This window comes from Falco peregrinus, chromosome 3 (genome assembly GCF_023634155.1).
Source record: "Falco peregrinus isolate bFalPer1 chromosome 3, bFalPer1.pri, whole genome shotgun sequence".
NCBI lineage: Eukaryota > Metazoa > Chordata > Aves > Falconiformes > Falconidae > Falco > Falco peregrinus.
The window spans coordinates 41,040,773-41,068,384 of record NC_073723.1 but is presented as its reverse complement, the minus strand read 5'-3'; the positions used below and the strand labels follow the sequence as shown (position 1 = coordinate 41,068,384).

Sequence of the window (27,612 nt, the reverse complement as noted above, 5' to 3'; positions counted from 1 at the left end):
TAAGCGGCTCCTCGTTGCACAGCAGGGAAACCCTAGGCCACCAGGCCTCCACGGAACCCGCGGGGACCCCGGCAGCTCGCCGCTTCCGTGCGTCTCTAGCCGTGAGCGCGAGCCCTTTACGTTCGTTCGTACTCTTTTCACCCACGCTCCGGCGCCGTAAGGGCCGCCGCGGGCCTGCCTGACACGCCGTTTCCCCCCCACCAGCCACCGCCGCTCCTCCCCGGCCCCGGCCGAACCGCCCGCTGGCACGGTCGCTGCCTCGAGATGGCGCTACGGCGGGGGCCCGCGGGGCGCTGCGCACCCTGGGACGTGTAGTCCCCGCGTCCCGCCGCGGGGGGCGGGCGTCTGCCGAGCCCCGGCCGCTGGCAGTTGCCGGGGCGCCCGCACCCGAGCGGCGCGGAGAACCGGCCGGGCCTGTTCCGGCCGGGCGAGGGCCTGGCGCTGCCGCGGGACCCGCCCCCGGCGGCGGGGCGGAGCGGGGCAGGGAGGAGCGGGGGGTCCCGGGAATGTGGGGCGGGCCGGGCCGGGCCGGGGGAGGGCTGGGGAGCCCGGAGGAGGGGCTCAGCTGCCCGGCCCGCCCTATATAGGGGGCCGAGCGAGCAAGATGCTCACTGCCAGTAGCGGGGCCGCGGGGGGTAGGGGAGCGGGAGGCGGCGGCCGGCGGTACGGCGCAGTGTCCGGGCTCCTTCCTTGGTGTGTGTGGCTGAGGCAGGGCGCGGGACCGCGGTGGCGCCTGGTCCGAGTGCGAGCGGCGCGGAGAGGGGGAGCCCGGCCCCGGGCGGTGCGGTGGGACCCTCAGCGACGGGAGCGGAGTCGCGCTCCTCGCCTGCAGCGGGAGGGTCCCGAACAGGGGCGGCCCCAGGTGGGGGAGCCGGGTGGCGGTGAGGAGGAGCCGTCTCGGCCGCGTAGAGTGTCCGCGCCGCCAGCGTCCGTCCGTGCCCTGCGGCTCCGCGGGCGGCCGTGCCGGGACGCGTGGGTCACCCCGCGGCGCTGGGGTCCGGCAGCATGAACATCCTGCTGGAGCTCTTCGTGGTGACTTTCAGAGTGCTGTGGGCTTTCGTGCTGGCCGCGGCCAAGTGGCTGGTGCGGCCCAAGGAGAAGAGCGTGGCGGGGCAGGTGTGCCTGATCACCGGGGCGGGCAGCGGCCTGGGCCGCCTCTTCGCCCTGGAGTTTGCCCGGCGCCGGGCGCTGCTGGTGCTGTGGGACATCAACACGCAGAGCAACGAGGAGACGGCGGGCATGGTGCGCCACATCTACCGGGAGATGGCCGAGGCGGCCGCCGCCGCCCCCAGAGGTAAGCGGCGACCTGCCGGAGCGGGTTCCCCGCGCTGTCCCGCGGCCCGGGCGCTGCCCCCCGCCTCCCACCTGCCCAGCCGCCGGCCTTGCCCCGGCCCGGGGCGGGGAGCAGTTAGCCGGGGCGGCGTGCCCGGCGGCTCCAGCCCGTAGCCGCGCTCACCTGCGGCGGGCAGGGCAGGTGGGAGCGGCTCCGGAGCGGAGCCCGGCGGGCGTGGGGTCGGCAGACGTGCCGCCGGTGCCCCCGCCAGCCGGGGCGGCCTGGGGCCCGGGCCCCGCGGTGCGGAGCAGAGACTGGCCCGGGACCCGGCAGCGGCTCTGAAACCTGCAGCTCTTCTTACAGCGCTTTGGCAGCAGTAGTAAATAGATGAGTCCTTGTGTACTGTGGTGATACCGAAGTAAAGAAAAGTTTTCTGTAACGGGAGTGCGTGTGCTGCTCCCACTCGACTACTTGCCTGAGTGTCAAAGTACAAGTAAGAACTTTATCTTCCCCCTCCCCGTCCCTGTTCTCTTGTCTGTATTCCCTAGGAGATGGAGAAAAAGATGCGCTGCCCCCTTGCAGCTTGCAGGTCTACACATACACCTGTGATGTGGGCAAAAGAGAGAATGTCTACTCGACAGCTGAGAGGGTCCGCAAGGAGGTTGGTGAGGTGTCTGTCCTGGTTAACAACGCTGGTGTGGTCTCTGGGCACCATCTGCTGGAGTGTCCTGATGAGCTTATTGAGAGGACCATGATGGTCAACTGTCACGCACACTTCTGGGTAACTATAAACTGCTTTCTGCTGCCCTTTTTGTTAGTTAACCTTGAAAAATTAGCTGCTGTTGCTTAACTCCTGTCTCCTTGAGTTTTGCACTTCCTTTCATTTGCAAGCTCACCACTTTAGGGGTTTCTTATTTTTAAGTTACTGTTCTAACAGGAATGGTGGGTATTAAAATGATTAACAAATAGTCTCAAATCAACTATATCCTGAGTTCTAAGTCTTGTGCTCTTTTCTGTAGCCTTGGATATGAAATCCTTTGCAAGCATAACCTCTGAATCTGCTTAAAGGTTGTTACTGTTAATGAACGCCTTTTCAGCCTTCCTGCCATAGTTTTCTGCCAGTGTGTTAGCAGCCTTAAGATGCTGTTTTAATGATGGTTACAATAGCAAACTTTCACATTTCTGGGGGAAAAAAAAATACTGAAAACCCCTGCTGGAAATGTTGTTTGAATTGCCTTGGAGGCAAATTGTTCCTTTTGAGGGCTGGGAGGAAAGGCAAAAAAGATTTCTCAAGAAATCAAGCCAAGAACACTTTTTCAGGAATCTTGTGTATTTGTCCTCATAGCTTTCTCTGGGAGCTGCTGGTAGAAGTAAGAAAATCTTTAATGTGGTTTCCGGGGTGATATTGTCTCCATAACTAGCAGATCCTAATAAAGGAGAACAAACTGTGATATTATTCTCTTTGTCTATCTAAATCTTGTTTCACTGTATGATTTATTTTTAAACCCACGATAGTATGAAGTTACATAAATTTGAGTGTTGAAGGAGGGCATGATGCACACTTGGGTTAGCATTAGCTGTCAGACTGAGCCCATTGTTAGTATTAAAACTTCTTTGGTCCTTCAAATAAGGTTATGAAATACACTTGCATAACAATCAAAGGATTAAGCAATCCGAAATATACTTCAACTTAAGCCCTTTTTGGCTAGTCTTACCTTTTCATAACAAAATTTTGTAAAATGCTTCATCCTCAAAACTTAGGAGGCCCTCCCAAACCTAACTTTTTTAATATGGAAGCGAAATGCTGTTTCATAACCCTAAAGGAGCCCCTTCAAGTCTGCGCTGTGAAACACTTAATGGCAGAGCAGTCTTTTCCCAATGTATAGTAAAGCTTGCAGAGAGAGTGCTTAAACTTAAGTGCACATGGGACGGTGTGTTTAGAAACTCTTTTAAACTCCAAAAGTATTTTTTTCAGGCAATTTGAAAAGTTCCGAGAAAGTTCATACAGCTTCTTACAACTAAGAGCTCTGCATGTTCCCCTTCATAAAAGTTAAACTGACGCTTAAGCAAACAAGAGATGTGCACTAGATTTAATGACTGTTATTGATGTGGTTTAAATGCTGAATTGACAAAGTTTCCAAGAACTCTAAATTATGACATCACCATGAATTAAAATATGGGAGGATCCTAAATCCTCCAGCTGTTCTTCCTTCAGGCCCAAGTCATACAATTATTTATAAAATTGTTTCAGAGACCTTTTTAAAGCACCCTCTGTGTGTTCAGAGTCTCTTACAGTAATAGAAAGCTATACTTAGAGTCTAGTATTGCTGTGATTTGGTTTCCATAACAGTTTCATTCATCTTTAAATGTTACATTGTGAAGTGACTTTAAAATAAAAAAAAAAAGACTCCAAGAAGGTATAGTTAGATCTGAACTGTGGAACTTGAGATCTTGGCTTAAGCTTCTAAGGAGCAGTCAACACCCTTTATATTTAACTGAGGATCTGTTCATATGTATGCTTCCTGCAGATCCTGTGTCCTGCTTTGCTTCTCTTATTTTTTGCTGTTGGCGAAGCTTTTTTCCTTGTCTTCCCCTTCATGATCCCAGAAAAGATTGGCTTGACCAACAGTGGGTGGACTTCTGTTAAAAGTAATAGTACTTAATTCATAAGATATCATCTGAATCAGCTGATTTGAAGCCAACTTTTTTGATGCAAGTCAATGCTAACTTAAATAGAACAATGTGTCTAGATGTGTGAAGTCTTATGCAGCTAGTCTTTTCCATGTCAGCTAAACTGGTGGTCCAAAAGCAAAGCTAATACTCTGGAGCATTATGTAGGCTTTTAACTATTCTTGGAGGGTGTTTCGTCCAAAAAGCTGTAAATGGATTTTATAAAGACATGGATCTTCCATGTAATATTGCTTCAGTAGTTAAGTGTCTGTACTTTCTGGGGTTTTGTTGGGGGTTGGTTTTTTAATGTGTTACAGGGGAAATTCATCCTCAGCCCTTGATTGTTAATCAAGCCTCAAGGTGCTTCTATATAAAAACAAAAAATGGGGCTCTAGTACTGTCTCATTGAAACATCTGAAATAAGATTGATTGCCTGCTGTCCATGCAGAATGCAGGTGATCTGAACTTGCTTTGCTAGTGACTATGATCTGAGGGCTGCCTAACTTCTGTAGCAGGCAGTGACGTGGGAGTCTTGTCACTGGTTTTCTGTTGTGACCCCAACTGGGCTGTGTACCATATCACAAACTGGCAGTCAGGAGAGCCTTAGCAGCATGCCACAGCCTAAACAGATGCTTTCCATTTTGCTGACATTCATGATTTGTATAATCCTTCCTGCGAGTGTTCTATATAAACATGTCACCACTGCATCATGTAGCAATTTCCACAGCATAAAATCCACTGCAGTATTAAAAACCTGTTATTTCATGCTGTGATAACTTGAATGCTTCTGATATTGAAAACACAGGGACAAAATCCATTCCTGGTTTGAAACAAGCCAGCTCTGGTTTACTATAATTTGCAGATGCATAAAGCTGTACCAGGAGTGTAACACTATCTTTCCTGCCAGTCTGTTGTGAGAATAATAACTTACTTGGCTGCAATTGTCAATTACTGGAACAGAACTTCTGCAGGCAAGGAAATTTTCTTGTGGTATGTCACGATTCAGATTTGAAAAACATTAAACCACAGTGTAAGATAAAGCTGTTTAATCAGTTTTAAGCAAATATAGGAATAACAGTTTTTCTTTCTTGTGGTTTTACAATAAAGCTTAAGTGAAGTATCAAAATACTGTGTTTTAAACTGTAGAAGTGTATTTAATAAAACTACTGTGCGAACTCAGGATAATTTTGGATATTTCAGGATAATTTTGGATTTTTGTACCTATGCTAAGCCTTTTTTCTTTTTTACTGGAAGAATAAAGCTGTTGCTGGTGAAATGGGTATTATTGTACATCAGCATAGTACCTGGGAAATCCTTTTAGATTTGGCCATTGAATGGGACTCATGGAGGGACAGGGACAAGGCAATGATCAGGATCTGTGAGGTTGTGTGACATGAAGGCCCTTCTGTAGGACAGACTTTCAGTATTAAGCTCTGGGAACAGTGATGTTTCCCCGTTGTGTGGATCCTCCACAAAACTTTCAGCTTAAAGCTCTCCTAGAGTTCTCTTCAACTTACCAAAAGGGGGAAGCAAAAGCATTCAGCTCCAGTTCTGCATATTTATTAAAATAAAAAAAAGTCCACATAGTAAGAGACTAGGGCCAAGAGTTTGAAGACTTGTGAACTGATAACTTAACCAAAGTAATTATTTTAATTTGCTTAAACTTGATTTTTGATGTTATGTGGGCATATTTGTCTTTGTAAGAATTGAATAAATCTTTTAGGTGGCCTGACATTGGTACAGGAAGAAATAAATACTGAGTAAAGAGGGAAATATTACTCTGGTAATTAGGGCATTCGTAAACAGGCTAAAACTTAAATGTACCTTGGAAAGAAAGTTAATTCAGAGTTAATAAGTCAAATGCCTATTTATGCAGCTGCTAAAGCCTTGGAAAATAACAGTAGTTTATAGGTATCTATATTTTATCAATACTTATACATTGTTGTTCTGGTCTCTTCAAGCTCCCTGGTATTAAATAAAGCTCACTCATGCCTATAGTTTGTTTAGTTTAAATATGGAAGTATTGCACTTAGTGTGCACACAGAACTTTCTGCAGATGAAAAGACTGCTTAAGTCATGTTGTTTGAAACTACCATGCTGAGTCTTGTGGCTTGTTGGCATAGCAGTTTCATTTTTGTCTTCGTTTTTAGGATTCTAACATCTATGATCAAATATAGACACTATTTCACTGACAGGGTAGCTAGCTATATTTAGCATTTTGCATGAATGGAATTACCTGCTTTAATTTATTATTTTTTTAAAAAAATTTATAATGTATCTGAAGATGCAGAAGTTTACTTGAAAGTTTAATCTACAACTTTCTTGACTTTTGAAAAATGAGTTGGATCAGATTCAGGAAGAACATGTGCATGTAATTCAAAAAGTGTCATCAAAACTAACTCTTCCCTTGCAAAATGATTCCAACTACATGCAACTAGTAAATTACCCTGGACAGCACATGTGTTTCATATACTGTGGTACCATGCTGGGTAGTGGATATGAAGGAAAAAGCAGTCATACTCTTAGCTATGGAAATAGTCATATTAGTTGTGCTTAAAACTTGTAAGTGCTTTAGTATGGTTCTGCAGTTGGTATGTTCTTGGGTTCATTTCTTAAGAAAATAGAGGGAATCTATCAATTGAGAAAATACTGTCTTCCAGATGCATGCTCTAGAAAACTGCACTTTCACATTTGATAAAGAAATGTACTTAACACAAGTTTTAGGAAACAAATGGGTGGAGATATATATTTCTGGAGCTTGAGTGGGCCTAGGACTACTGGCCCAGAGCTTTCCTCACAGATTTATTCTGTGGTCTACCAGGAGCTCGTGTCCAGCACTGTTATCACTAGCATACAATCTTGTAACCTGTATCTTGCAATCTGTAATCTAGCCTTGTAGTCACATTTTAGTTGCTGTGATAATTTAAAAAAAAAAAAAAAACAAAAACAAAAAACCAAAATATTGGAAATTTTCCAGTTTTCTGATCCTTCTTTGGGGGGTGGGGAGGGTGGGCCACCAATGCAAACCATTTAAAACAATTTAGTTAGGTATCTGAATGTCTAAGCCAGGGGTCCTCAAACTTTTTAACCAGGGGGCCGGCATGAATGAAGTGGCAGGCAGTCATCTGCAGCTGCTTGGTTTCCCCCCCCCAACCCCTTGGGTTGGGGGGGGGCAGGGTTTGAGGACCCCGGTCTAAGCTTTGGCTGTAGAAGTGATGATCTTATATCAGTTTCAGAGTAGACATGGGTGAAGATAAAAATGATTCTTCAGACAATGTACTCACCTGAAGAGTCGGCAAGTTGGGATGGGGTGGTAGGAGGGTCTGTCTTAAGCAAAACGCCCTTTCATTTGCCTTGTGTAGGAATCACATGAGTTCAGGTACCTATAACTGGGATTCCAGAGTGCTGCCCTCTGAACTGTAGCTGTTCTACAGGTTACTCAGTGCTTGTCCACGAGGTCTATTGAGGTTCTTCAGTTGTGGTTCTCCATTGTCTACTGTATCATGATGATAAATGAGTAGTTACGTATCAAGGAGTCTGAGCAAAACAACTTACAGTATTCTTGTTTAATTAGCAACACTTCCATCAGGGCAGTGGGAAAATCATATCAAAGATCCTTTGAAAATGTTAGAACACCAGCCTTCCTACACATACTTTCTGTGCTACAGCATCTTATTTGTGTGGTGAAGAATGCTGACTTCTTGATCAAACAGCATCTGAATTCATGCATTTCCCTTCCTTCTCTTTAATGATATAAAGTATTTGGGTTTCATCCCAGTCAGTTAAATATGAAATGACCATTCCCTTAAACTGCTTCGGTCACATCAGTGCTTTTGTGACAGCTTCTCGTAGGCATACTTTGCAAATTAATTTGCTACACTATTGGAAAGGTGGATGGATCTTAGACTCTGAAACGATAGAAAATAGAGATTCTCAGATTGTGACCTGTGGATTGTTTGTGCCTGTAGATTGGTGTCCAAGATGGTAGCATAAGGTGTGATCAGCTAGTTACTTCCATGTACTAAACTGTATGAAACTGGAAGAGTTTAGGTGAAAACAGTAATATATTTAACAGAAAAGCAATGTGAAAGTTCCATTAAGGAAAAGGAAAGTTGTCCTGAAGAGACCATGCCAGGACTTCTCAAACTACTTGAAACATATTTGAAGTATCAGTCAGATTTTAGTGGCTTGCAATTCTGTTGCCATCTAAAATAAAGCTGGCGTTGCAGTATAGCTCACAGAGGTAAGACTCTGGGATAATCTCACTCTTCAGTCTTCTGTGACTGTTTCTGAGGGTTGGAGACTTCTCAGCAAACTGTATGAACGCTTTCAGGATTGCTAATCTACTCCGAAGAAATGGTCTTGGATGAGCTATTAGTGCAATGATTTAATTCCCCCTTCTTATAGAATGGGGCAGGTCAGCTGAAAAAGCAGACTTCGAAGACTGACTTTCGTCTGATATTATGTTGATACTTGTGAAGGATTTGGGGACGCAGGCAAACCTTGAATGGAATGATAGTCTTTGCCAGCACAGGGCCTAACCTTGCTAGAAGTGGAGAGAGCGGCTCTTCTCTGTTTCAGTGAAATAGTCTAAAAGATTGCATGTATGCCTTTCTTGTCCTGTGGAGGTTAAGAGAGCAATGGAGTTTAAAGTTCCATAAAGTTCCAGATTCTTCTTTCTAGAAGTAATCTTATGAAAAGCAGCTAAATTAATGAAATCTCATTATGTTATTAAATTTCTGTAATAACCAAGCAACAATAGCAGACTTCTAGAAGACAGGAATGTTCACGTGCTGAATGGTGGAGAAAAGCAAGCCTAATTATGGTGTGGCTAAGTGTCCTGCTAACCCAGCGTTTGCATCACTGCCTAAGACCTGTCTTGACTGATCTGTGTGGGTAAGCAATCCTTTTCTGTAGCTCTCAGTGTCATCAATTACTCTGACTAGACAAGTTGAGGAAGGATGAATGGAATGTTTTCTAGCACCATCCCTTCCACTTTAGCACTGAACTTTTAAAAACTTTTCTACTTTTATCTGTATCAGCTGCAAACTATTATTCTTTCCCAATGCTTGTCGTGCTTTGATTTCACTTCAGGGTTTTTTTTGGGGGGAGGAGGGAAGGATTTTGTTATGTATCTCTAGTACTAAACCTTTCCACAGTCCTCTGTATGTAAAAGCCAGAGCATCACTCTCTTGATAAATCTTGCTCCCTTGACCTTTGAGGTTTTCTGGCTATTCACACTGATGGTAAAACTGAGTTACTGATACCTGTCTGTCTTCTGTGAAAAATGGTAGAGGTCTTTCTGCCAAGGCAAAGTGAAGCTGATTTATGTGTGATGCTCTATGCTTTTTTCTGTGGTCTTAGACTTCTTAGTCTGTTTAAAAATTTTTCAAAATGCAAATACAGTGTAGTTGAGTAGGCATAGATTTTGAGACTGGTAACATCTCAGTTTCTGAGGGGTTAGTTTGAAAGAAGATGTCACAAACCGGGGAGAGATTTACATCTGTGCTTACACTTCTGAATGAATAGTCTGTTCTTGTAAATAATTATATTAGTGTAATGATTTATATGCCAGCCCAGTCAAATTAACACTTGACACGAGTGAATTATCACAACTGGAATGGGAGGGCATGGTAGGCCAAGGAATGCCAGAACAACTGTGGAGCCAAGGTGGCTGGCTTGGTGTGAGCCTTTTGAAATTCAAGTTTGTTTGGCTGTTGAATTCTACACCTAAATGTGCCCTGGTGCTGGTCACTTCTGCCATCTGTTTGAACTTGTGTGACAGCTTCTTGAGCACTCCCTTTTCAGCCTTGGCTTGGAAAAGTGCTTGAGCATAGGCTGAGAAGTAACTTGACCAAAACTTCTGTTGACTTAGGATGAAACTATAAGGCAGCTTAGTGGTGGCAAGCTGCCATGTGGGACCACCCGTTGAATCTGCATCTTACTTTGCACTAGGGTTGGTATTCCTCGGATCCTCGGGTGAGCCAGTTCAGCTCACTAACTTGTCTGGAGGGCAGGGAGGAAAGCTGTTCATTTGCTTGCCCAAGTTGACTAGTTTTTTCATTTAAAGACTAGAATCACTGCATCAACATTTCAGACTTGGACTAGGCAGTGTGTGTGTGAGGTGTTTGGGGAAAGGGTGAGGAGGGATAGGATAAAACCATGTAGCTGTGTACACAGGATATCTGCGGCTGTCTAATGAAATGTCATTCTTGGAGACATTTTTCTGGAATAGAATTTACAGGCTCTAGATAGTTAAGTAGTCATAAATGGGTCCAAGGTCTAGTAAATCTGACACTGGCTTAACAGTCTGAATGTAACAACTTGACTAATAAAGAGACTGCAATATTTTAATTACACACTATTAAAAACCCTTAGATAAAGGTAAGTTTTCTGAACACATCAGATAACGTTGTGTTAACAGCTCTAGCTTCTTTGCCTTGCACTATTACTATGATTGCTGTTATGTACCATCAAGAGTAACTATCTCTGTGCCTACTGCACTGTGCAACTTCTCTGGAAATCAGTTGTACTAACGTGGTTTGAATGTGGAAAAACCAGGCCAGAGCCACGTTTCAGCTTGTGGGAAATGAGCATAGATTCTACAGGCAGGCACAGGAAGGAAGTACCTCTCTGTCTTTGAAAACTCACCCCCTAAGAAAGCGAGCAGTTTGCTGGTGTTTGGTTAAAATGCCTGTGCAAGTAGAATTCTTGAAAATTGTATTAGTTGCTGTTTAGCTGTATTTGCTGGAGGGTTTTGTCATTTTAGCCTTTGTTGGCTTATGAAGCAAAAATTTACCTCCTAAGTCTATTTATTTTCTGTACACCCTTTTTTTGGGAGGGTAGGGATAAGTATGAAACAGAAACACCTTGTTTTTTAAAAACCTCTAAGCTCAATGCATCCTGAAAATGTTATTTCTCATTCAAGGAGTTACATAAGAAGTTGGAGCCTTTTAGGGTCTTACTGTTTCCTAACTAAAATTTGAAGCTACCTTTCCATTCAGCTATAATATTTTCTTTATTTTTGTTTCTGCTAAGAAAGATGGTTATGTAAAAAGGAAAGCTTTCCTTCTAATCTTGTTGCTCTTGTGAGATGCTCAGTTATGGCATAATCGCTTTCTTTTTATAAAGTAATTGATTCAAAAAAATTACTTAGTGACTGAGTTGGGGAGTAAAGTGACTCAGCTGTCATCTGCATGCATGTACTATAGCAATTGCAGTGCTATGGAGGTACTGGCCTTAAGGTATCCATAAAACATTAGACATTCTTTTTCTCTTTAGCCACTTCTTGAAAAGTCTGTTATATAAATCGTAAAACATGAATGATGACTTCATATTTTCCATAAGTAGTTCTGACAGTACTGTTTTCTAGTAATTTTTTGGAAGCATGCAGTCTAAAATACCAGCTTTTGCTAAATATTCCAGAGGATGACTAAGCTTATGGCAAGCTGAAGAAAAATGTGTATTTAAAAGTTGGATTGGGTTCTTGTTCACTGAACAGAATATTCTGAGCTCGTTATCTAATAATTGTTCTAAAATTAATTTGTTTTGTGGCTTTTTCACTGACTCATAGGGACATGTTTTCATTTTTGTCAAGATTATCAAATAGCTAGCAATAAATAACGGCTCTCCAAATGGCTGGACATTTGCTGCAAACTTGTGCTAATGAAGGTGAAGGACTAATGTGTTTGTTACACTAATGTCAACATAGCTCTGAAACACTACAAATCCTTTGACACGGCCATTTGTCAGTATATAAACAAAGCAGAATTTCTAGTCACTTGACTTCAACAGGGATTAAACCAGCTTTTGTGGAAAGGGGTAGCCAAGTGTTAACTTCTTGAATCAGCAAGATACAAGATCTTGACCAGCAAACTCTATAAAGTAACTTCAAATTTGGCATTTGAATAAATGCAGGTTAGGTCATCTTCACTGATAGATCTGCCTGTGGAAGAGTACAGTTGGTGGTGCTGCCTACTGGGATTGTAACTTAAGTTCCTGAATTTACAGGAGTGTAACTGAGCTGTCATGGCTATGTTGGAGCTCTGTGTTGGTCTTGGGTACATGGAAAGCTCAAATGCTGACATGGTAGATCTGAGCAGAAGGATTCACTTTCTTTAAACTGCCTGTTACTTTTCAGTGGCTGCTGCCAACTGTGTAATACTTGCTTTAAATTTAATAGCAGTTGTGGTTTCGTAGCTATGATAGTCTGAGTGTAGCATGAGATTAATATTTACAGAGAATAAATATCAACTTGTCTAATAAGATGCCTTTGGGCAGGAGGGAAGAGATCAGCTTTTGAGCATGAATACTTTGAAAGCTTCAGTTCTCATGCTTTATTATGCCTTAAATTTGTGCTGGCTGGAGAAATCTGCGTGTATACATTTGTTCCCAAGATGCACTTCAGTCTAAACTTGTGTCTTGCTTCTTTTGCAGCATAAGGCAGGCTAAACTCATAGCTGAACCTCCAACAGCCCTCTTACCATGTCATCTTACCTCTTAGTAATCCTTATGAGTTTTTAGATTAGTTTGGCATTTGAAATCCACAACAGACATCATTGGCAACTTGTGTGCTGCGCTTATACACTGTTCAAGCAGAGATACTGTCTTTCTCCCTGTTCATTGCTAGCTGTCGAGAATCCAGTATGATTGCTCTGTCCAAGCTTTAAAAACCGTTAAAATTCAGGGCAGGCAGAATTGTCTGTGAGGGCTCAGAATATCCTTAAGCGGACAAGGTAGTGTAGTTATTGGGTGGCATCTAATAGCTGGGGGGACATCATTAGTTTTTGAAAACAGCATGGTATGTGTATGTTCTGAACTCAGCTGAAAAATGTTAATCCCACAAGAAGTTCATCTAGGTGCTCTGCATGGCTTCATTGGACTCTCTCCAGTTGAAAGGACTTGAGACCGAAGGAGAAGTGGAAGTAAAACAGACAGTTTCAGACAGAGCAGGATAATTTACTACAGGCAAGAGCTTCTGTAGGGGAGATACAGGAAAGATAGGGCAGAAGAATCAGCATCCTTTCCCGTTAAGATTCTGTGTTGATAAGGACATAAGGACAAAGACTGCAAGGTCTGTGCTGGCTTAGGAACTTCTTCCTCTGTGCATGAAAGAGGAATGGGCTGTTGAGCAGGGAGTTGGTATACTGAAGTGGAGAATCACAGAATGGCTGAGGTTGGATTGGACCTCTGGAGGTCATCTGGTCCAATGCTCCTGCTCAAGCACGGCTACCTAGAGCCGGTGGCTCAGGACTATGTCCCAACAGCTTTTGAATATCTCCGAGGATGGAGATTTTCACAGCTTCTCTGGTCAAGCTATGAGAATGTGCTTCATTTTTCATAGCCATATAAGATCAAAGATTTGCAGACTCTGGAGGGAAGAGGTCTAAATATACAATAGGTGATTTAAACAGTGATACATACTGCTGCATATGTATGAAGCAGTTGTACATCAACAAGGTAATGTCTGCAAGTACAGATGAAAGTAGAAAAGTTGGTGTGCGTTTGTGGCAGTATATATGCAAGCATGTCCATTAAAAGCAGCTGGATGCTTCCACAGAAATGACTGGTGGCCTATGGTCATTAGAAGTATCAGACACTTTACAGGACAGGCCTGATGTTTGAGGGTGGAAATAATTTTAAAACTGCGTAAATCTAAAATCTTTTTCCTCTTATGAAGAAAGAACATAAAAGGGAGCACAAAGATGGAGACTGCATACCAATAACATAAAGGCTTTAGTTTCCATTTGCTGGTATAGAAGTCACAAGGGTAGTTCAGCTTGAATACCTGAACTTCTTTCATGCCCCAAAAGCATAAAGTAGTGGATTCTCTAAGCAGAAGTGAAATGTTCTTAAGGACAAATCAGGGCCACCTTTGGCTTTGTTATATGAATCTAAACCCCTGCCCTAGGTAAAGCTCAAATCTCAAAATCTGGACCAGGGGTCCTCAAACTGTTTATCCAGGGGGCCGGCGCAAGGATGCAGTGGCAGGCAGTCATCTGCGGCTGCTTGGTTTCCCCCCCCAGCCCCCGGGGAGGGGGGGGGGGGGGCAGGGGGGTTCTGTAAATACCGGGGGCCGGATTGAGGACCCTGGGGGGCCGTATCTGGCCCACGGGCTGTAGTTTGAGGACCCCTGCTCTAGAGTGATGCACTGGTGGGGGATGCAGAAAAGCTCTGTGTAAAAGACCTGGAGTTTAATTAGCAGCAGGCCCCTGTAAAGCTTAGGTAATAATACCTTTCCCACCTTGATTCTCAAGAAATTATCTGAAGCAGGAATTGTATTAGTTTAGGTAGCATTCTTGAGTACTTAACCTACACTTCAGATGAGAAGAACAGAGCTGCTTTCTCTTCCAGTCCTAGTTACCCAATTTGGGGTAAAATAACAGGAAACGAAGCATTTAAGAGAAAGGGAAGGGGGGAGACAATGTAGTGACATGATAAAGCAACAGTAAGAAAAGTTTCTGTTGCAATGTCCTTCCCGAAGCACTTTTCGTATCTCACTCTCTGTGGGCACAACCCTTTTTCAACTAAGCCTTGTTAACAAACTATACAAAAGGCAATTTAGCCAGGCAATGTTCAGTTGCCCTAGGCATGGCATAATTAGTTCTAGTAGTGAAGAGTGGAAATCAATGATTAATGTTTGAGAGATAACTAGTGGTATTAGTTTCCTGTGATTATTTTTTTTTTTTTAAATAGCATTAGTTATCTTATCTTTACTGTCTACCCATTGTAAACAGCTTTGTGGCACTAAGTTCTGATTAAGGAAACTACTTAATTCAGTTTCAGTTTTCTGCTGATATACTCAACATGGGTTGACTCCACGTAAGAGGAACCACTACAATAACTGAACCATTCACAGCAAACAGTTAACTATTGGCTTTGAAAATTGAAGGAATTTTTGAACTGGACCCTAAATAACTACAAATGCTAAACAAGGTAGTAAAGTAAATGTGGACTGTAGCATACTTGTTCTTTAGCAAATGGCATGACAGATGTTTGTTATTATTAATAAACCCACTTACAAACTTCAGTAACCAGTAAGTTCAAACTTCAAAAACTAGTAAGATTTAACCTAGTTTTGCACAACTTTGGTGCTTCTCAGCTGATTAAATATGTCTGTTGAGAAGCAGGGCATTTTATTTTTATGGATCAGTCATGAGGGTGGAAAAAACAGGAATGTTAATTACTGACATGAATTAATAATGAATTAAAAAAACCAAGTGATTCAAGTAATAGTTTGTTTTTACTAAGCTAAGACTTCATGTACTTCAAAGCAGTATTTCATACAGAGCTGAAGAAAGGAAAAAAGATGCTTATTTCTCTGTAAATCAAATACAGTTTTAAATTAACTTTGTTGCTTTTCATTGTGGCTTAATTCTTCATGGTATTATTTATTTTGTTACCTTCACCTCTTAACCTGGGTAGATCTTATCTGTAGTTTCACTCTGCAAATGTAGGCTATCCAAAGTGGGTGGGGGTGGGGGGGTGGCTTTGCTTCCTTGTTACTTGTCATCATTACAGACTTCTGTTTAAGTCTATCTTGTTCTTTCATGAGCTTCTGGTTGCAAGGCAACTGTAACATTATTACTGTGCATGTATGTTAAGCATTAACTGCTGTTGCAGTTCAATATTAAAGGAATCCCCATGGCCCCAAAACAGTGGGTTTTTATGTGAAGGACAAATAAAGCTTTAGTGGGAAATTGAAGATTGTGTTGCCTGCCAGGAGCTAAATAACTAAGGGACTCCTTTTGAGATGAAATATTGGAAGGTCTAGCTTTTTTGTTTTGAGCAGAGGGCCTGTTCAAGCCACACTTGAGGGCAATCCTTGAATAGTTTCCTTTCGTGCTTTGAATCCAGCTGACTATGGAAGCTTGGCTTGAGGACATCACGTTTATATCATGATCCTTTTTGCTCCAAAAGGATCTGGGTAGACCCATCAAAAATCCAGAGAAATGTGTGACTTTTAATTCATTACTTTAGGAAGACTGGGTAATTCTGGCCTATTTTTCATTATCGCTTCTTGAGAATAGAAACTGAAGATCAAAAATAGTACTAATTTCCACAGCTATTCAAATATTTACTTAGACAGTGGCTGATTATCCAAAAGGGACCCAGCACTTCTTGAAAACAGTCAGCAGAAACATCTGAGATCCTTTAAAGTATGGCTTTGGTCCCTTATGTTAGCAAGGTCAACAGTAGTTGTAGACTTCTGTCTACCTTCTGCATTCAGCCTGTTACTGGCAAAGCCGTGTCCTTTGTGCTGTGTGGTCTCCCTAGTCTTCAAACTTGGCATTTTCATGTAGCCTTAGCACAGTTTCTAATCTTACCTTAAGCTGTTATTTTGGAGATGTTTGTATAATGGAATTTAAGAAGGATGTGGAGATAATGTGGGGAAAGTTATTGAAATGACAGTGCAAATGACAAGCAATTATTCTCAGTTCTCATTGAAACCAAGTAAAAAAGCTAGGAGGAAAATAAATGGTTAAACGCAGGCTTGTAACTGAATGGTTTGATGCATGAGAAGGAATTTTGAATATTATAGCCTTTAACTTGAATAAATTCTCCTTTGAGAGTTCTAGGGTGTATTTTCAAGGCCTCTTCTAAAACTGTTTGGCAATGGCTTTCACTGTAATCCTGTCAGTGAAGTTTTACCCTGTGTTTTAAAATGTATTTAAAGTAGCTGTTTTCTGAATAAGCTGAGCTGTACGGCTCTAGCTGAAAATAACTTCAGTATATTTACTGATAAGCTTGCCGTGGGGTTTTTCTGCCTTTCAGGCACCTCTTTCCCTTTTAACATAAAGTAGTGCATTAGTGCTATACTACCAACTTTGGACAAACCTATTTTAAAGCAAGGCTGCCATAGCCTGTCTGCAGAAGAGTTAAGAAGTGCGCTTCTGTCAGACCTTCGTGCATTCCTTCTCAGTTACTGGATTGGAAAGAGAAACCGGGGCATGTGGAAATCTGTATTTCATTCCGTGGTGGAGTGAGTGCTCACATGCTGTCCTACACAGGAGTAGGAGAACCTGCAGCATGTCCTGATGTGGTCTGTGAATAGTGGGAAGAAAAAAAGGCTGAACATCCATGCTGAGGGAGAGAGAGGGTGTAATGTGTATTTTAGATGAAAACTTGGGGCAACATTTTCTTGTCACCAGCTCTGTTGCTTCGTGATAGTAGTTATAAGATTAGCTAACACACATGGCAGCAGGCTGTTAATTATCTCTGGTACCTTAGTTCCCAGAGTTGGCTGGATGAGTCCTTAACTAATCACACCAGTTTTGCTTCTTGGGTCTGACTGAATAGTGTTTAACATGAAGATGAAACAATACCCAAATGCTGCACTTGTTTGCACTGTTATGCAGCTGTGCTGGCAGTCAGGAGTAGCTGTGGCTTGGGAGGAAATGTCGTATCTGTTATACCAGTACACCACTGCTGTGGGTAACTATAGCAAAAAATAACCATGCTCCATTCTCCTTACCTGAAGGGCCTGTATGGAAAATGAGTTGTTCTTGGGCATAAAGGAATTTCTGCCTTACAGTAAAGCAGCTTGTTTACACCATCAAAATAGTTTAAAAGAGCTGTTGAACATTGACAGAAGGTAGAAGGTATGAAAAAAATTACTGTAGTGAAAAATACATACTTAAAGGACCTTACATGTTGGTACGTGCTTTATTTCCGTCTTTGATATAAAGACAACTCTCTAAACATGAGGTAGCAAGCACTTTTCTACTGTGGTGTGCTTTCTGCATTCAGTATCCATTGTCTTGAGCTGCATACAGCTAACATTGTTTTCTATGGATGCTTGCTTTCTTCTTTAAGAATAATTAATCCAAAATTTAATTAAAAAAATCACTTTCCCAAACACAGTGTTTCTTCATATTCTCATTTGCTGTATTTAGACTAATTTGTCTTGACATTGCAGCTGTGCTGTTCTTTGTGTTGCACAATCTTTTGAGTTTCATTAAGAATGGAACTAAAGAATTTGGGGAAGGGGAGGGAAGAAGTGCTAGACTGTTAGAAGTTAATTTGCCGTAAACCAAAATGTTGAGAACAGATTACAAAAGCTATGAAGTGACATGTAAATGCTTGTTCAGTTTCACACTTGTGAGAAATAAGTCATCAAAGCTGTGTGCACATGAAATAGATGTTTGATTACAGCTACTGGGAATAGTTTGTTCTTACTGGTATATTCAGAAGCATAGAGGAAAATGCTTAGAAGATTAGGGATTGATCTCTAGACTCCAAAAAGCTTAAAGATTATACTAGCTCAAAAAACTAGCTCTACTCTCTATTCAGAACACTTTTGTGTGTTCTACCTATCCTGTCTAGTTGCTGTAGCTAAACCATACTGCAGGTTAGAAAATGCATATTTGTACTAGGCCTTTGGGGTCTTTCATTTTTTCTAAAGAAAAAAAGAAAGAAAGAAAAAGCTAATTCTGAGTAAAGAAGATGCATAACTTACATTTCTTGATGTTGAACACTGCATAACTTCCCTGATTCCTCACTCTGCATCAGAACACAATTCTTTTCATCCACTATATTCTACTTAACGGTTTCTCCTCAGCGTTGAAAACTGTTAATGTTTGTCATTAATAAAAGACCTAGTTCTGACTTTAAGTACTTAAAAATTTTGGTTAAATGTCTTCCTCTGCAGCTGTGAGAGGTAAAACTGAAACCTAAAGGATCATACCAGAAGGCAGATAGTTTGATTAAATCACTTGATTTGAATTATTTTTGGGGGCCTGGTTCATGACCTCTAATGTCATGGTCAAAACGTATTTCTTGGTATCTTCTAATACTTTTGGGTTTTTAAATGGAGGATTATCATGTCCATGCATCACCTTGGAAGGCTGTGCTACCTGTTCAGACAAACTCCAGATGGGAAGGCCACCCAGGAAGCATCTTGCCCTGAACCAGTCAAGCTCTTAACTAGTTTCTCAGCAGCACAAACAGCACACAGAAGACTTCAGGTCTGGTAGGCAGATGTAGCTGAAGCTGAAAGAAACTAGAAACAAGAAACTAGGTTGATCTGGTTTATGTAACAGGCAGAAAAAACGGGGACCAGAGTATGGAGGAAGCTGCTTTGATGAAGGAAGTGAGCTGTGCCAAAAGCTCAGTAAGAACACTGATTTATTTGGGGATTGCTTATACCACGAAAGAGAATAACTTCACTTTGGGATTGTTTTTCCCAGCAAGAGAAGGCTGGGAGGAGCAGTGGGCAAGCCTTTACTCTGAGACTGGAAATGTGTCCCCCCATAGGGTGTGTCTGCCTCTGACAGTGCTTGTTTTCAAGTACTGACTCCCAGCTGTTGCAGATGGCTGGAGGATGGCAGCAACCGAGATGACTTTCTCAGATATCCATTTAGCTGAGATGTTGATAGTTGACTGCTGAGTTTTCAACGTGTGATGGTTGTGCTGTCTTTATAGACTGCCTCAGCTTCAGGTTTTAAATGGATTTGCAGGATGATGTCCCATGATGACATACAGGGGCCTGCTCTGAACAGGCTGTTTCAGAACAAGGTCTCGCGCAAAGATTTCCATGAATTGCTAATTGTCTTCAGAGCAGAGGAGCTGTGTTTTTTCCTATGTGGCCATAAATGGCCTTTTAAGAGATGACTTACATGAAGTGACTGTAGTTCTGCTGCTGGAGTTGTTTGGTCTTCACTTGAATTCCTGAAGACGTCACCCAAAAGTGTCCTCAGCAGGGTTTATTCGTCATCTGCCAATTTCCTCTTGGTTGGAAATGAGTTACTTTAGCCACAAGCTCTGAAAATTCAGTCTTTGTAATCTTTACGCTTTGAAGTAGTGTTGCTTAGTTGAGCAGGCTTTCTGAAATTTACTGCTCTGCAGTTGTTCTGGTTATTTCCCATATCTATCTGTCTATCTATCTGCCTGTGAAAATTCTCTTCTTCAGCCATAGATATAGATGCTTATGGACACCTTGTTATAGTTCATCATGTTTAAAAAAAGAGAAAAGGGGAAAAAAAGCAGTGCCATAGTAAAGATAATAGAAACAAAGCCTGGTGCACTTGGCTGTTGTTTATCTCTTGGAAGAAAACATTGATTCATGCCTTGAAAGTGGTAGGGGAAAAAAAAAAATCTATTACTACTACTTTCCCTTCTTTCTTTCCCCCAAGACAAACTCCAAGGCGAGTGCCCCTTCATTTCTGTAGTTGCTGTGGTTTGCAGGCAGAGCTTCAGTCTGCATTATCAAGCTTTCTGGCAATGTGAGGTGGCAATCAGTCATTCCAATGTGATGTGGACAGATAACTGAGACGTAAGTGGAAACTGCTGACGGAGCTGACTAATGCTCTGGAGGGAACTAAATTGTTAGCAGGACGGAGTTGGGAGCATGGATCTCTTACAGGGATATCACGGAGCATCAGGGCTAGCATACGCACCGTCGGTGTTGGGGTGCATAAGGCAGGCTACAGATTAATAACATACTGTAAAACTTCAGTGCTGCCCAAGTGAAGCCTCTTACCTTTTCAGACTGCGCTGCCCTGTGATGGCTGGGCTTTGTTGCCATGCAACATGGGAAGAGAGGCTGAAACTTTGTGTGCCTGGCACAGATTAGTTTGAACAGCAAACTAAATTCTTGTCTGAGGCTCTATATAAGAGGTTTAGAGATCCCTGCCATGAGGAAAGAAAGAAATGCAAGGCAGCTTGCTCACAGATTATTTTTTATAATTAGCTTCGTTATGCAGTTATGACAAAATCTAGGAGTTGTATGAATCAACAGTAGAAAAGGCAAGGAGTCAGGAGGTCTGTTAATCTTCTATCATCTGCCAGCTGTCCAGTGAAAACACTCTTTTGTGTGATGTTAGGAGGTCTGGATTAGTCATTTAACACCTGCAGGCAAAAATGTTGTACAAGAACATGTGAAAATCATTAGAGCAAAACTGTCCTGACGTCTGTGATTGGAAAATGCAGACAGCATAAGAATGGAATTAGATGGATTCAGCTGTAGTTTGCATGTCGTTTTAAGAATGCAGCTGACACAACTCAAACCAACAATTAGGCAAGTAGCAAATATTTAAGGGGTGTTTGCATGTCCTGAGTTTGGATCCAAATTACACAGGAAGACCAGGTTTCTGGGAGGATTAAGCACTTGTGGTACTGACTAAATTAGAATAGAATAATAGCACTGTCATTAATAGATTTATATTTTAACTAGGGTTGTTTATGATTAAAAAGTGTTGTCTGAAGATCTTTGGCAATTTGAAAGTGATCTCATAGTATACTGACAGCCTAGAAGCTGAAGTAAATCATAACTACACATACCATTTTACTCTTTCATTTTTTTTTTTTTTTTAAGCATATATGGTGGTCAGCTTAGCACTTATTTAAGAAATGAGTGTTGAGTCAGCTTCAGAAAACAGGCATGACAAGGTAGGTATTCATTCTAGCAGGGGTGATCTTCTAGCAACCCGCTTCAATTTATTGCTTAAAATTTAATATTTTAAAGGTGTTAACTCTGACTTGGGTTTTTAAAACAGAAATTAACTTTGTTATAACAGAAGCATAAAAATTGAAGGTTAAAATCAAAATTTCATCTTGAGACTTGCTTTTGGTTTATTTTACTTTGTTTTATTTTGAAACTCTTAAAATAAGGAATTGATAATAGAAAATGTGGGGTTTGTATTTTTATTTAAAGCAATGATGATGGATACTAATACAGTTGGAAAGTAATTTACATTAGCAGATGTTTACTGTATTATATATAAAAGTAACATCAGCAAAAGCTCTGCCTGAAGTATTTCTTTAATGTAAAATGCCCAAGATAAGTTAATTGGATAAAACTAGCTCATATCTAACTTAAAAACACTGTCAATAATTAAAACTGATAATAGGCACTGGTCTTAACACAGATGTGCTGGATGGTGTAATTAAACACTTTGCATTCCTTTTTTTGTCTTAAAAAAATGTGACTTCCATTTTAGGGTCAAATTATCTCTTTCTGATAACTAGTCTCTTGCAGAAAAATAAACATGTCTGAGCTCAATTGATCCTTTAACCTTAGGATTTCTGGAGATACAGTCCTTGCTGCCTTGCTGTCTGAATTCACAAACAAGGTGTAGATTTTCTGTTGGCATTTTTCACTAACTGAGAAGTTAAAAATCCGTGCAGTGTTCGTACTCTAAATTCTTGATAATAAACTGAGATAGAGGTTTTGAACAATTGTCACTAATGTAGTATGTTTGCGGTGTGGGATTTTTTTTTTTTATTTTGAGGGGTTTTGTTGGCTTACTTTTTTCTTTTTTACTTTATAGACCACTAAAGCGTTCCTTCCCAAGATGCTGGAAATGAATCATGGACACATCGTGACAGTTGCAAGTTCCTTGGGATTGTTCAGTACTGCTGGAGTGGAGGTTTGTTAAAGTACAGCTAACAATAAATTTAGCACTTCTGGCTTAAGATAAGATCTTTTGTATTATCAGCTAGAGAAAATAAAGTCAACTTTTCAAAGATACTTGGAAACTATGGTGCTGAGTACCATATCAAGGCATGGCTCCCTGTGGGTGGGATCCACAGGACTCAGGCAGCCACTGTATTCACCTGCTTTGCAGGTGGACTTGCCACTTAGCGTGAAAGCCTGGGATGGCTAAGGATTTCAGAATGCTAAATATCTTTGAATTACCTGATAAATTTAGGAACCTTAAAGGTGCCCACCTACCGACTCCTGTCAAGATCTTCAGTCTTAAGCTTGAAGCCAAAGGCAATGGTTTTCAAAAGTATTGCTTTCAGTCTGCCGCTTCTGTGAGGAAACGGCTGCCAGCATTCCTTCTAGAATATATGGCTCACCTGGTTTAATAGGCTCCTAGTTATAACCATTAGGTTGTCTAGTGGCTAGCAGCTGAGAACACCAGTTTGTGAGTCTTGTTTGGTATATAAAACTAGGTTAGGATTAGAGCCTATTATCTTGCTTTTGAGGTCATTAGCACAAACGCAAGTGTTGAACAAAAGGTATTCAGTTAGTGAAAATTAATGTGTGTAACGGAATAATGGTCATATTACCCTGTTAGTACAGGTTTCTTTCTATATAGGTAAGACTCAGTCCAGGACCTTAAACTGCAGCGTTTCATAACAGAAATGAATGGATCTGGTGTAACTTAAGGCTTTTTAGAGTATTTACTGTCTTGAGAAAACTACAAAGAATTTCCTAGACTGTGGGTGTGACCACCAGCAGAGGTGGACACATCCAACAGAAAACTCAAATGCTGCTGCTGCCTATGCAATTATTTTTTAAACGTTGCTGAACTTAGTATTTTTATGAGATATAAAAGCTATATCCTCTGCTGAAAATTAAATAACACACTCAAATCTCCATTATATCTTCTGTTGAAACTATCTTTAAAACTAAAGTATTTAACTGTGTTACACCTATGCCCTGCCAACTCTCCAAGCTTTTTCAAATGTGACCCAAGGTAGTATTAGGTATCTCAGTCTTTTGTTGTAACGTTTAATATTAAGCAAACTGGTAATCAGAGTAACTTGCCATGTGAGCCTGCCTGATTCAAAGACTTGATTCCAAGGTAATATCCTCCTACATTCGGCTTTCCTGCTTTCATGATTCTATGCTAATTGCCTTAAAAGTATGATGATAAATGAGTTCACATCATTCAGTGGGTGTCTTTTGTTGTTGTTTTGAAAATCTGTGCAGAATCACCTCAGATATGCTTTGGCTTTGGACATGATTTGTATCTGTCCTTTTTAAGTTGCCTTTTTTTTTTTCTTTGTTCATTGCCAACACAGGATTATTGTGCCAGCAAATTTGGAGCTGTAGGTTTCCACGAGTCTTTGAGCCATGAATTGAAGGCTGCTGAAAAGGATGGAATCAAAACAACTTTAGTCTGCCCTTATCTTGTAGATACAGGAATGTTTAGAGGGTGCAGGATCAGGTGAGTAAAATTTCCGTTCTGCTCTGTGTTTGTACTGTCATAAAAGTACTTGAAGGTAATGAAACTGTTACCATAAAAATATTAAAATATGTATTGTATCTGCTTTAATATATGTTAGTGTGAGACTCAAAAAAGAGACTATCTAAATTCATTGTCTTCTTTTGTACTTGGGCAACACAAGTTTGAGCTATGATCTTTGTAACTTAACAGTGAATATAAAAAATTGTCCCTGCTGAGGCATTCCAAAGAAAGTGAGTGAATGAACTCTTCACTGAGATCTGCGGTCCTTTATGTATCTTATTAATCGGTCTTAATCAAATATTTCAGAAAAGAAATTGAGCCTTTCCTTCCACCCTTGAAGCCAGAATACTGTGTGAAGCAGGCTATGAGAGCTATCCTTACAGACCAGCCAATGATCTGCACGCCTCGCCTCATGTATATGGTCACCTTCATGAAAAGGTAAGAGCAGAAGTGCCAGTTAGTTGGCAATACAATCTGCAAAATACTACTGAAATACATAAGCATGTCTACTTTCTGGATGTAAACACCCTCCCACCCATGCAGACCATAGGTGCTGTTTTGTTAGAATTCATGTCTCTCTTGGCTTGCATGAATGTAGGTTGTTTGCTTGGGAAGCTCTGTAAAACTGAGATTCCATTTATTATGCATCCTTCTTTTACAATTCTGGTATCTCCTATTCTCCTGAATTTCCTATTTTCTCTTCAACAGACTTTTATTTCATTGTTTAGGTTCCCACTTAGAAATGGGGCATGAGATAGCTTCCAGCAAAGGAACATCTAGCTGTTTGTCTCTAGAACCAGCACGTAGGAGGCACTCCTGCACATTCTCTAGGACTTGCATAGATATGGTAGATAAACCGAAAATCTGTGTGTTTAGAACCAATTTTCAGAGTCGAAGTTTGGAGAAAGTGCTATTTAAAGGAATTACCTCCTTTGTTCTGTCTAACACACTGCAGTTTTTGGATGGGAACCCTGTTTAATCTGTTACCAAACTGACGATTCAGTGATGCAGAGTAATACAGAAGTTGGCTCAATTCCACTAATGCAACATCACTTGCATTCTAGTTTACAGAGAACAGCTTCACAGCTGTCTGTGTTTTTGTTTTAAATCTGTAGTGTGTAGCAGGAGCCTTTAAAATACAGCATTTTCTTATTTTTGTTCTGCAAGGGATGGTTTGGAACTGAGGACCTTGGTGACTTTTATTCCACTTGCAAGTCAGTGGTTCTCCTCTGCCACAAGTTTTTATGGTGGACAGGCTCACCAAAGACTAGCGGAGCCTTCACCGCTCACCTCTTTCTTGGATACGTGTCTCTTCTGCCAACAAACCAAGGCCATTGTCAGCATCTTTAAGAACTAGCTTCTTCAACCAGAAGCTCAGAGGATGCTTCAGTGCTCTCTGCACAAGCAGTGCCTTGTGCTGCAAGTCACATCAAAGGCCCTCCCAGTTTTCTTGGTTCAACACTTCAGCTTCCAACAGGGAGATCAAAGGTTCGGCATAATCCATGCCCCAGGCAGCAGGACTTAGATCAAAGGCCCTCCAGTCACTACTGCACAAGCAGTACTTCTGGCAGTGAGGACACCTGTACCAGTGACATCTACTTCTCAGTGCTTCAGTGGTCATAACTCCTAATGGCTAGGTTCTGTGCACTGCTTTCCACTGAGTGAGTGCTTGCCACTGTTTCCAGGGTCTGAGGAAATCCCATCGTAGGCCTTCACTAGAGCCCCTGAGTACTACACTTGAAATAAAAGTAACGTTTTGTAAACGTGGGAAGGAGGGGAGGGGTCTGTAGCCAGGTATCCATCACATAGTCATCTCTTGGAATTTTATCTGGAGGGGAAAAAGGAAATTGCTCTCTTTACTCCGGACCTCTCTTTTTGAGGATGGATGATTGAGTTTAGAATATAAATCAAGGTTGCTAGACATCTGGTGATCAAAGAATGGCATTAACTAACACTAATCCCACATTAAAGAATATCTTAAATGTCTGATGACCTCTGCTGATGTGGCTTTGAACAGATGCTTTGCTTTTAGGCCTTCTGTGATGCCCTTGCCCCCCACCTCTTTAAAACAAGCTATCACACTGCTTATGAGGAAGCAGCAGAAAATCTGGTGTAAGCTGGAGGCATGCAAATAAGTAGCTGCTTCCTCCTTTTTGCTTGCCGGTGTGGTTGGGGCTCTGGAGTTTCCATTCACTCTGTAAGTATCCCTGTGAATTAAAAATGCTTTTAGAGTCTTAGAAGCCTCTCCAGTAGCTAGTATGGTGCTTTTAAGGTGACCAAATACATAGTGTAAGCATAGGTTTTGGTTTATGCTGTCTTCTAACGATTTTATAATCTCTTTTTCACAGTATTCTGCCCTTTGAAGCAGTTGTATGCATGTACCGATTTTTGGGAGCAGACAAGTGTATGTACCCTTTCATCGCTCAAAGGAAACAGGCTACAAACAACAATGAAGCAAAAAATGGAATTTAACGCTGTTTGTGATGGACTAACATTTATAGGTGAATGCGATAATGTTACATGACTGAATTGCGAAGTGCACTTGCATCTAACAGATGCAAATGTCAACATCTTACTGTGGCATTCTCTTGGGTCCTAAACCTGTGTATTGAACTCTAAAAATCAATGGTTTTTTTATATACTGTAAATAAAACTGACTAGAGTACTTGGAAAATGTGATAGGTAAGCAAAGTGAATTTACAATGTAGCTGCCACGATTGTCCTTTAGAATATCACTGTATGTACAGTAAACTAGTCATACTACTTGTAGGGATGCACTGTGTGATATCTCTTCCTCAGCCTGCCAAGGCTTACAAGAGCTGTCTCCCAACTAGAAGGTGAAATGTTTCAGAAATTGTTTGTCTTTCCCTATGTTATTTGGGAAGGGGAGCAAGGGTAATCTTGCAATTTAAGCTACTGCTCATGACCTTTTAGCAAATTCAAGGACAGTTTCTGAATGCATCTCTTCACTTGTTCACCCAAGCTCTCTGAAGGACACATGGCCAAATTGTGGTGTAATTCTGTTTTGTAGCAACTGTGTGTGTTCTATTTAAACAAAGATAAAAAGAAATTTGCAAATCTCTGCCAATTCAAAGTCAAGTGAATGTCTCAAATACTCTCAGAGCAAACTTCTACTGGGCATCTGGTTTTCTAGGAATGCAGTCAATGATTTAAACTGACTTTTTTCAAGTCACTTGATTTGAAATATGCTCTGTTCTGTTTCCCTCTATATCAGAGTCCAATCTACTTTTATGACTATATGTTTCTTTTCTTCCTCCTCGTTCTTACTTCTGACAGACTTCTCCCACCCCCCAAGGAAGCTGTTGTATTAAATTTCTGCAACTGGACTTGTGCCTAAAAGACAAAGCAACTCAGCTGAGATACAAACTGTTTATGTAAGTGCCGGTCATATGCCAGTTATTAGCAAAGGAAAAATAGAACAATGCCTAATGCAACTAACTCTACATGCAGAATATGGAAGGGTGTAAAGATTTTTTTGAGTTGTACTCACATTGTAGAACAGCAGATGACCTTTTTACAGTATTTTTTGTAAAGCGAACAATTTTGTGCCTTGAATTTGGTAATCTGTATTAGTGAAGCATTGTAAAAGTGAACTACTACCTCTGTATCTTAATGTACACCATCCACTTGTAAACTACTATCAGACAAATTGTGATTACTTTTTTAGAATGTCTTGTTAAATAGTGACCAATGCTGTGGTTATTAAAGCGAGCCACCTTTTCCTTAAAA

General features: G+C 41.4%; 1 protein-coding gene across 2 annotated transcripts; it reads left to right on the top strand.

Annotated features, from left to right (window-relative positions):
- Window positions 1-572: 572 nt before the first annotated feature.
- Window positions 573-27,612, top strand: RDH10 (retinol dehydrogenase 10). 2 transcript variants are annotated; one of them, XM_055800814.1, is made up of 7 exons: window positions 573-1,294; window positions 1,822-2,054; window positions 22,213-22,311; window positions 23,696-23,841; window positions 24,169-24,300; window positions 26,211-26,363; window positions 27,160-27,612. In XM_055800814.1, the coding sequence occupies exons 1-6, from the start codon at window positions 1,006-1,008 to the stop codon at window positions 26,332-26,334; spliced, it is 1,023 nt and encodes a 340-aa protein (XP_055656789.1). In that variant the 5' UTR covers window positions 573-1,005; the 3' UTR covers window positions 26,335-26,363; window positions 27,160-27,612. The 2 variants fall into 2 exon arrangements, with proteins under 2 accessions (XP_055656789.1, XP_055656788.1); XM_055800813.1 differs by having other exon boundaries at window positions 576-1,294; window positions 26,211-27,612.

Excerpts from the sequence above, each read along its gene's own strand:
- RDH10 (XM_055800814.1), top strand. The coding sequence starts at position 1,006 with ATGAACATCCTGCTGGAGCTCTTCGTGGTGACTTTCAGAGTGCTGTGG. Across the intron at positions 22,312-23,695 it reads TCAGTACTGCTGGAGTGGAG|GATTATTGTGCCAGCAAATT; the intron begins GTTTGTTAAAGT and ends TTGCCAACACAG. Across the intron at positions 23,842-24,168 it reads TTTAGAGGGTGCAGGATCAG|AAAAGAAATTGAGCCTTTCC; the intron begins GTGAGTAAAATT and ends CAAATATTTCAG.